The sequence below is a fragment of the Cololabis saira genome, chromosome 20 (assembly GCF_033807715.1).
Source record: "Cololabis saira isolate AMF1-May2022 chromosome 20, fColSai1.1, whole genome shotgun sequence".
In the NCBI taxonomy this organism is placed as follows: Eukaryota; Metazoa; Chordata; class Actinopteri; order Beloniformes; family Belonidae; genus Cololabis; species Cololabis saira.
The window spans coordinates 19,119,199-19,129,972 of NC_084606.1; the positions used below are offsets into that span (position 1 = coordinate 19,119,199).

Sequence of the window (10,774 nt, forward strand, 5' to 3'; positions counted from 1 at the left end):
AAACACACTGATGAAAATATTTTTTTTTTAAATACCATCTTTCTGATGAGAAGAAAGTGGAGGAAATGGACGTGGGATTTCTGTTCACACTGTCATGACTTCATCACAAAGTTAACAACAGGTCACTCATTTGAATCACTTTGCATCTCTACCGGGTCTGCACAGTAAAGAGTCCAAAGAAATGAACCGCTGAATGCTAAACAAAGCAGAGCTGCAAAGCAGCAATGTTGCTTGATACTGGTGTGTAGATGACATACGATGCCTGCAAATGTGAACACTTTATCAGGAAAGTTAGTTGTCATTAGGATTTTGATGCTACTGATACTTGAAGTTTGTTTGAAGCAATAACACCGTTGATGGCGTTCCTGCGTGCTCCCACTGCACACTGACACCAGTACTCTGCAGTGTCTGCTCAGTAAATGCATCAATAAATCTACGCAATTTTTTTTCCGAAGTTAAATGTTTGCCTACTTTGTGTGTGTGGATCTATTTTTGCCTCTACAGGCTGAAGCGTCTTTTAGGGTTCACACAGCTCTTCACACTGAAACGTATGGAAAGAACAGAGAACAGCTGGGGAGGATTCCAGAGAAACTGAAAAAGGAAATGGAACAAATGACGCATTCAGAGCGGTAAACATGTAAGACGTCTCCTGCTTTCGCGTAAAGGTGGCAAAACCAGGGTTGTTTCATGTGTGAGTGAAAAAAAAACAGATAACCTCCTCAAAACATAAAAGAAGCTGAATTGTCAGGACTGAACGGAAACTGAATCAATTTAATTATTTTCCATTAATATTACTAAATGTGTGGTTGTGTTGGGAAATAAAAACAAAACTGGCACTACCCAGCACATCAGATCCACAAATCCTAACTTAAATAACTGAATGCAGAATTTGTCAGATGTCCTTCTGGGTTTGTACTGCTATCAGCTAGAAATGCTCAAAAGTGCCGTGCTGGAAGGCAGCAGCTGCAATCTAGAAAGTATGTATGTAGTAAAACACAAATGGAGGTAAAAATTGACATTTTATGCACTTTAAAAAAAAAAAGAAGCCTCATAGAAAGTGGAAATTTCTGCTCCGTCTGGAGAAATGGGTATGCAGAAAGGACTTTTTAATGTACAGCTGCCTTTTTTGTTTTCCCCGTCCAGACCACTAGATGGCTGTAATGCATCTCTATTTGATGTTTGACAAGCACCACAGTCCACAGAAGAGATGAGGAAGTGATTGGAAAAAAAAGAGACACTTCTTGACTCAGAAGGCTGTAGAAGAAGAAAAAAAAAAAGGATCACCAACCCTGGTCACTTTAAAACCATGCTGGAAAAAAAAAGAGAAAAATAAACTAAAATACACCTCAAATAATTGTTTATTATGTTGTACCTCGACCAGCGAGTCATTCATGGATTTTCCCTGAGACATCAGTAGAGAACCGAAGTTCAGCTCTAATAATATGCCACGGTTTGAACAGCCATTCAAACAGTCCATCTGAGAAATATATCTATCAGTATATTTGACTGGTCTCCAATAGAAAATGAGGTCAGGTTTAACATTTCTATTTGTGTCTGCACTTGCAGGACTTGCATGAATATGAGTTAGCACACACGTGTTTAGAGGTGTCCGGTAAAGCAGAAATTTAAGCAACACTCAAGCAGAAAGGGAAGTGGTCACAACAGTGTTATGAGAAGGCAGATGGAGAAGGCACTAGGCAGTTCTGTAGAATTCAAAGGACGGAAGGTGTAATGAGGAGAAAATAAAGAGGAACAGAAGGGATGACCATAAAAAAAAAACCATAATAACTAGAGCCTTTTTTTTCAACCATTTTAGACGCACAACACACTTTTTAGAATAATAAAAATCCCCTGGCACATCAGAATCCCCAAAATGCTACATTCTTAATGCCACTGAGAAACTAAATTAAATTATTTCATTACTCTAATTTTAGGCACATGCAATCAAAAAAGACAATTTATTTGTAACTAAATATTAAACACTATTTATTTTGGACAAATCAAGTGAATAGATCATTTTTCACCTAATGATCTCCCACTGTTGTTGAAAATTGAGTGCTGAACAGTTAACGATAAAACATGGTCTGCTATTCTGTCAAATTTGAGGGAGAAAGTGGCGAGTTTATTTGCATTTTACTTCAAAAAAACAGATACGCGTTTTCCACTGAATCCTGATTCTCACTCGCTCCACTAGGTGGCGGTAATGCGTCATGTTTTTCTTTTCAACCGCCAACCAAGAAGAAGAAGAAGAAGAAGGAGGACGTGACGCACAGATGAAAAAAACAAAACAAAAACACGCTTAGCAATTAGCTCGTGATGAACCGGACTCACAAAGCTCAACAACCAGCCCTAGAACTGCAATGTATTGCACTCAAACTGGACGGTGAATCAATCTACACCATCGAGGGAACAAATGCCCGCTAGTTCACCATGAATCTGAGAGGGTTTTTCCAGGATTTCAACCCCAGGTGAAGTTAGCTCCCGCACAGCTAGCGCTCAGCTAACTGGTAGCACCTCTGTTCTTAAAACGATTAAAAAATAATTTGCTGCATGTTTGAAAACACCTATTTGTCATAATAATGGCGCCTTAAACAACGTTCTGTGTTTCAGCCTTTCAAGGTCGTAGAACAAAAGTAGCAAACGCTGATTTACTGCCCAAGCGGCGGCTAAAGCAGCTCATTAACGTAAAACTTAATCAGGTTGTTACTCACTGTGATTTTATACACGAAATGTGCTGTTTGCAGCTTCATACTGGACATTTACCGAAACTAGGGATCCACGTTCTTGTATGTAGCTTTATTCCTCACTTTCACTCGTGTGTCAAGAGTTAGAGACGATAAATGTAAGTGTAAATAAAGCACATGTCCAGGCGTGATATGAGCTAACATGGCAACTAGCTCTTAAATAAAGCACATTACAGACTCTAGTTATGACTTGGCTTTAATAAAAACGTTTTAATAACTTAACGATTATTTTGATGTCCATTTTTAAGTTATAAAATGTAAAGTCTTGTGAAATATGTGCAACAATTATGTTTTCGTTCAGGTCTAGATCTGTAGATTCTTATATGACAGAAGAAAACGTCAAATATAAACCATGCAGTCAGTGTTTACGCCCCTTTCATCTTACACGTGATTAGTTATATTTTAGGTATGTACAAAAAAAAAACGTATTTGATTTAAATCAGAATCAGAAAAGGGTTTATTGCCAAGTTTGTTAAACACACACAAGGAATTTGTTGTGGTGATTGGTGCAATACAATACAAATTAAAAATATAAAAGCAAATATATAAAGAGATAAAATGTATAAACAGAAATGTACAATATGAGGTTTTTAAAGTGTCGGATATGAGTCTGTACAAAAGTGATTTAGGATGTGCGTTAATGTAACGCATAAGGTCAGGATTGGAGTCTTTACGTTAATGTAACGTAGAGTGGGATGGGGGGGCAGTCCGTGGTAGACGGGGGAGAGGGGGAACCGGGGCCTTGTTGATGAAATATGATGTTACCTCTAATCAACTTCTTAAGTTTGACACGTAACTTCTATGTTTCATGAGCTTTGTAAACACTTAGAGAAACTAATCATTTGACAAAACTTTGCATGTGAATATTGTTATCTGTTATTGTTACTTTGTCATATGCCAGAGAGTGGGACTGCAGGTCAGGATATCAGCAGATATTCAACAGAGACATATATATACTAGGGTTCGGCAACCCTGGTCCTAAATAGCCACAGTTCTGCATGTTTCAGATGTTTCCCTGCTTCATCACAGCCAGATAAAAAAGGACTGTGTCATTAACGGGCTTGTGTAGACCTGGACGACAGCTGATGATGACCTTTAATTAGAGTCAGGTGTGATGATGCAAGGAGACATGTCAAACATGTAGGACTGTGGCTCTAAAGGATCAGGGTTTCTGTCCTCTGAGATATATATATATTACACACACACACACACACACACACACACACACACACACACACACACACACACACACACACACACACACAGATGGATGCATGTGATCAGGGATGGCCAAGGGGCGGGACTGCAAGTCAGCATGCAGCTCTGGAAGCTAGAGAAAGAGGAAAGAGAAAAGGGGGGTTGCAGACCAGCACAACAAACTACAAGAACAATGGAGAACAGTGATTGTTATGAAATACTAGGGGCATGTTGGTGTCCCCCTGCAAATTAACAACTGATACATGGTTGTATTACAGAAATGGACTAAGATATAATCTTGATCGTTTCATGTTAATTTACCTAATATCTTTAATTTATTTTAATCAATTTATGTAATTTACACTTGCGTTCTTGCAACTTTACACCTTATTTGTCTAAGATATAATCTTGATCGTATCATGTTAATTTACCTAATATCTTTAATTTATTTTAATCCATTTATGTAATTTACACTTGCGTTCTTGCCACTTTACACCTTATTTGTCTTCCGAGTCCATCTTCGAGCCTCTCAAAAACCTCCTTATAGCCCATCCTACCTTTTTTGAACAAAGATAACTTATATTTCACTTGTGTACATTTCACAGGGCACATCTTATTTTGATTATACGTTCCAGAAAACAACTGTGTTCAATCAAGAGTGTTTCTGTTCTGTCTGTTGCAGTAAATTTCTGATCTACTCTTGCCTGCTGCTGTTCTCTGTGTTGCTGTCCCTGAGGCTGGATGGGGTTATCCAGTGGAGCTGCTGGGCTGTATTTACTCCCATATGGCTGTGGAAGCTGTTGGTTATCATTGGGGCTTCTGTGGGCACTGGAGTGTGGGCCCACAACCCTCAATACAGGTAGCATTAGAAGTTCTCGTTCTGTTTTAGACCTGGAAACTTAATCCTTTTAATTGTAGAAAAACCTCTTAAGGTTTTTATTTTTTTTAAAAATGGATACTGGCTTGTTGATTTGAAATTTAAGGCCTGGGTGATGTTTTTTTTTGTTTTATAATTCAAAGAATATTTGCACACAAGATTTTTGATTAAAAAAATATATGTATCATGTTTTATTCCTTTTTAAATTTGCCTGATAAACTTTAGAAATGAGTTTTCCTTACCTTAAGGATTTGCAAAAGATACATCTAAAAAAAAGTGAGGAAAAAAATGCAGTATTAAAACAAAAGTGAATTTTTATTTTATTTTTGTGTGTCCTTTAGGGCTGAAGGGGAGACATGTGTGGAGTTCAAGGCCATGCTCATCGCCGTCGGGCTCCATGTCCTGTTGCTGATGTTTGAGGTGTTGGTGTGTGACCGGGTGGAGAGAGGAACCTACTTCTGGCTACTCGTCTTCATGCCGCTCTTCTTTGTATCCCCTGTTTCTGTAGCAGCCTGTGTCTGGGGTTTCAGGCACGATCGCTCCCTCGAGGTAAGGAATCCAACATATATGTGAAGATGTATCCTGAAATCTGGGAAATATTAGGACTAAGCTACATTCAAACACTGTGATATGGTGTGAGAGATTAATCTAAGCATTTCTGTTGGGATTTTGTGATTTGTAAATGTGTTTACAAGAGTGTTTAAGCATTTAAACCTTGATGCTCCATGCTTTTCCTAGGTGAGTATATAATACTGAGCTTTTGACTTAATTCCTGCTTCTCTCCCTACCTTTATCCTCAGCTGGAGGTGCTATGTTCAGTCAATATTCTGCAGTTCATCTTCATCGCTCTGAAGCTGGACAAGATCATCAACTGGCCTTGGCTGGTGAGGCACACACAAACCGCATCATTGAATCATGCCACATGCTTCTTCTTTTTTCATACTGATTGTGGATATAAGACCTAAATGACTCCTGTGTCTCAGGCATTAAATTATTGCTGTATCAGATGTTGTTTGAGTTCTGACAGATTGTTAGAGAGACTGGCCACGGTTGGTTTATGTTTGTGTTTATTATCTTCAGGTGGTGTGTGTCCCACTGTGGATCCTCATGTCCTTCCTGTGCCTTGTTGTCCTCTACTACATCATCTGGTCAGTCCTCTTCCTTCGCTCCATAGACATCATCGCTGAGCAGCGGCGAACTCACATCACCATGGCAATCAGCTGGATGACCATAGTTGTACCACTTCTCACTTTTGAGGTCAGTCGTCACAAACACATTTCTTAAATGTGCATGATCAAGTCAGACAAACATTTGTGTATGAACAACCGACTTCAAAACAGTATGGTGTGATAACGGGCTATTTCAGAGGCTTCCCCAAATCTCGACGGCAATTTCACTGGCTTCAGTTCCTTTTTAAATGTGTTTATTTTCACTGTCCTCCATATTTAAAAGAACCCATGATTCTATATAACTCTCCATACTCACTCAGGCATATGAATTTTCCTTTTTTCTTTGTTCCTAGAATTTTAAAAGAGGTTGGGAAAAGATCATTTTATTTTAAAGCTCCATCAGATTGGAATAATCTTCCCCTCTTTTTGCGTTCTATTACCTCTTTTCATTGTTTTAAGTTGACATTATATTCTCATCTTAAAACAAATTGCCTATGTTTTTAATTTATTTGTGTATTTTTGTGTCCTTTTTTCTATTTATTTATTATTTTTTTTCTTTTATTTTCTCTCTGTTATGTTATATTTATCTCATTGTCTCGGTTATTCAATTAGCCTACTTTGTAACTAGACTTATGTGGGTAGGGGTTGTGTGTGGGAGGGGGTGAGCAAGATGTCTTTGTTTGTTTTATGTCTGTACTGTAATGTGATATATTGTAATGTTGTATGTTTTATGGGACCCCCTTGAAAATGAGATGTTACATCTCAAGGGGCTATCCTTTAATACATTCTAAATTCCTTTAATAAATTCTAAATTTCATACAGCACTAAAGCAGGGGCATTAATTTAGCTCAGAAGGAGGGAATTAATCATTCACTGTTAACACTTTCAATTAATAAGAAGACTTGTATGTCTTTCCAGATTCTTCTGGTGCACAAGCTGGACGGCCACAACAGTCTCAGCTATGTGTGTGTGTTCATCCCTCTGTGGCTTTCGCTGCTCACACTCATGGCCACCACCTTTGGCCAGAAAGGAGGGAACCACTGTGAGTATTTGAGACAGTTAACATGTCTTTAGTGGTTATTTTCTGTTCTACTTCTACAGTAATAAAAACAGATTATCCGTACTATATCCTTTAATAATGATAACATTAGCAACGTTTTTTCTGCTCATTTTTACTTTATATTAGTTCTTGCAAAAATCATTTTTGTTATTAATTTGCTTGTAAATGTTGTTCAGGTGACTTCCTCTTATTAGCTCTTGTCGCTCATGTGATGTTTCACTCATCCTTTTGCACCTGGAGCTGCGATATTACGCTCTTCCTTGTCCTCATCTTCTACTACTTTATCTTCTATCTTCAGGGTGGTTTGGCATCCGTAAGGACTTCTGCCACTTCTTGTTGGAGCTGCTCCCTTTCCTGAGAGAGTACGGCAACGTGTCGTACGACCTCCAACGCAGCGAGGACCCCGAGGCGGCAGAGGATCTGCCGGTACCCGAGCCCCCACCAAAAATCGCCCCCATGTTCCACAAGAAGACTGGAGTGGTGATCACACAGAGCCCTGGGAAATACTTTGTGCCGCCGCCTAAACTCTGCATCGACATGCCCGACTAATGTTGCATCAGAGCTGCTGGCTCCAGCTGCTGCACTGACAAGTCAAACTATTAAAATCCAAACAGCAGGAGATACTGTGTTTAGTTTGTACCTGCTGCCCTGAAGGATTCAGTCTGCTAACCTAAACTGTACGTCAGCATGCCCTGTGAGCGCAAACACTTCAGAACCAGTGCAGAGGTGGATCCATGTTCCTCACATTGGTTTCTCCAGCTATTTGAAAACTCTTCCAAATCTGTCAATGAGGAAATTGTCTTATGTTGAAAAGACAGATTTGCTTTTCACCAGTTGGTGAAGTCTCACTGTGTCGCTTGTGTTGCTCCCAGTTATATCTACTCCGAAGACGACCGTTTTACCAGAGATATATCTGATGTCGTTTTCGAACTGCAAATTTAGGTTGGTATGATGTTGAGATGCACAGCAGAGCTGGATCTGCATGGATTAGATTCTGTAATTGTGCAGATTGGTGCGTCGGGTTAATGGTGTCTCAATCAAAGATGACACTTGGGGGACCATTGATGAGACTCTGGCTTGATAATGGGATCATTATACCTCTGTTTCTGTCATCACTTTTGACTCTGCGGGTAAAGGAACAAAGGGTTGGACTTAAATGAATGTTTTTATTGGCTTCATACAATACTTGCATGTCGATGCATTCACTGAAAAAGTTATTAGTCTTTAATCAATTGGGAGATCCTTTCCAACTGAAGAGATGTTCACAAGAGCTGCTCTTATGTGTGAAAATTACATTTCTCAGTTGAGCCAATGTACATTTGTTTTTTGAGGAGTTAATATTATCCAGATTTAATGTCTTTCAGTGCTACATTCTCTCACTGTTATCTGACGAACCTTTGTTGCAAAATTGTCTTTAGAGAAAGTAAGACAAAGAGGCAATTTGGTGCTACAAGGATGCTAAGTTGTGGAAATTTCCACTTGATTAGACTAAATTAGTCTGTTGTAGCTCGTCAATTTTGGCTTAAAAGTCTAAATCCATTATCGCTCAGATTAAGGAGTGTGAAAGTACATTTTTATATATCCCCTAGATTCACTATGAAGTTGTTTGAAAAGTGGCATCTTTACATAATGTGTTACATTGAATTATTTTTAATGTCCTTGCAAGTATTGTTATGGAATAAACCTGAAAAATACTCTTCCTTAAGAAAACAAACAAACAAACAATGAAAATGGCACTTTGTTACCCTTTCGGTTTTTATATTCCTCTTTTTGTGTGCTGTAAAGGCCACATCTAGTAAAAGATTGGGACCAGAAGGTTAAATGGTTAAGCTTTAACCGTTAAGGTATCAATCCTCCACGACCTCTTTTAATTCAAAATTAAAGGTAGGGTAAGACATTTTTCTTCAACCCTGGTCCTGAGGGGCCAGTGTCCTGCATGTTTTAGATGTTCCCCTGCTTCAGCACAGCCTGAAACAAAGGATGGTGTCATTACCAGACCTTCATGACATGCTGATGATGACCATTAATTAGAATCAGATGTGTGAAAGCAGGGAAACATCTAAATCATGCAGGACGGTGGGCCTGAGGACCCCTGGGGTAAGGGATTGCTGGATGACCACTAGCATCATTCATGTGCATGCTGGAGCAGTGTTTAACACTTGGGGAACGGCTACAGGCAATGTTTCTTTCCATTTTATTGATTTATAATTTATGCAACCAGGACTGTTAATGAAGACAAGGTTTTCCTTTATATTATATCACATGCTGTGGAGTTAGCAGATGGTTAGGAAACACTCACTGAGTGGCCCAAGGAGCATTTATTAGAGGTCCTGTAGAATCACTTACCCTGCCTTTATGTTGGATTGTGCAGATGGTTGTCACCTTTTGTATTAAATCAATAGAACAAAGGTTCTGATTGAACATGAATATGATTTCACACTTTAGTTCTACAAAAAGATTGGTCAATTCTAGTAAGATATGGGTACATTCAGCCGTTCACAGGAATCACAGCATTTCTAAAACGTACACATATCAACTTTAATTTTACAAAAGAGTGACTGAGATTCCAGCGTCTTTTAAAATCCTGAGAGAAGACTTCCTGAGATGTTTTATATCCCTGTTTCCGTGTTATGCAAAAATCTTTATCCACACTTCTCTTCTGTTTGAAAGTCTGGTTGTCGTCCAGGATCCTGCGTGTATTTCTTTTTTTCTGTCTTTGTGTTCCAAGACAACAGCTTTGTGGTAAATATTAGACTTCCAGCAGTCACTACACATGTTCACTGTCCTGCCTGTGTATTTACTTTTGAATTAAATGAAGAAAATAGCCCATCCTTAAACTGTCATTCACTGTTGTTTTATGAGCCGCTGCTCCTGCTTTCTTCAGCTTCACAGCGTCAGGAATCAGTCGCAGTATTTGATATTTGCCCCATGTTTATAGTGGTAAGAGCAAATATGAAGAAATTAATTTCTAATTAAAGCCATCAAGGGAACGTCTTTGTAAAGTTAAGCTCGCCATGTTCATTTTTTCTAAAATGCGCTTTTGATTGAAATTTTTGGGTATTCTGTTTCCATCTTTTTCGATCACTGACACGAATATCACATATTGAAAATGTTGTCTGCTATCTTTTAACGCAGTGCTCACTCTACTCAACAAATGATTGTGATATTCCCTATAGATCACTGCTCATTTTTGTAAACTGATTAAGTATTAATTTATTCAAGATTGATTTTTAAATTGATGGCATTCTAACATTTCTAGCATCAGTAAGGGAAAGCTGTCATTACTTTTAGCAGGAGGGGTCTTTCTCCTACATTCATACTTGACGACAACAAGAACGGCTCAAGAAAAGCAGCTCACAAAAAACACCTTCTGATGGCAGTTGCCGTAAAAACTTTGGAGAAGGCTGGCTTGACGGGCGTCCTGGTTTGATGGGAGTTCGACCGATTCTCAGTGTAAATCCTTCCACTGCTGCTCAGTTCCCCTTCATTTTCAGCCAAATCTGTATCAACAGATTCTGTTTGCAACAACACTGAGGATCATAATTAATGGTTTTACGCCACCTGCCCTGCTGTTTTAGAGGACGTGGCTCTATTAAAAATCTGGTGGTCTCAAACTAAACCCGAGCCCTGAGTGTCGTGTAGATAAATGTAGGTGGATAAAAGAACAAATTGCAGGTGACTTTTGAAATACCGAAGGACTCCTGGGGCCTGTACTACGAAGCAAGTT

The 10,774-nt window shown here is 38.9% G+C and overlaps 1 protein-coding gene across 1 annotated transcript; it reads left to right on the forward strand.

Annotated features, from left to right (window-relative positions):
- The first annotated feature begins 2,273 nt into the window (after positions 1–2,273).
- On the forward strand, positions 2,274–9,884 carry tmem185 (transmembrane protein 185). Its single transcript, XM_061710613.1, has 7 exons — positions 2,274–2,468; positions 4,624–4,800; positions 5,160–5,367; positions 5,619–5,702; positions 5,899–6,075; positions 6,906–7,029; positions 7,346–9,884. The coding sequence occupies exons 1-7, from the start codon at positions 2,431–2,433 to the stop codon at positions 7,594–7,596; spliced, it is 1,059 nt and encodes a 352-aa protein (XP_061566597.1). The 5' UTR covers positions 2,274–2,430; the 3' UTR covers positions 7,597–9,884.
- Positions 9,885–10,774: the final 890 nt, after the last annotated feature.

Bases quoted from the DNA above. Each gene is read 5' to 3' on its own strand.
- tmem185 (XM_061710613.1), top strand. From the start codon at position 2,431: ATGAATCTGAGAGGGTTTTTCCAGGATTTCAACCCCAG. The intron at 2,469-4,623 runs GTGAAGTTAGCT...TGTCTGTTGCAG, and splicing joins TTCCAGGATTTCAACCCCAG to TAAATTTCTGATCTACTCTT. The intron at 5,368-5,618 runs GTAAGGAATCCA...CTTTATCCTCAG, and splicing joins GGCACGATCGCTCCCTCGAG to CTGGAGGTGCTATGTTCAGT.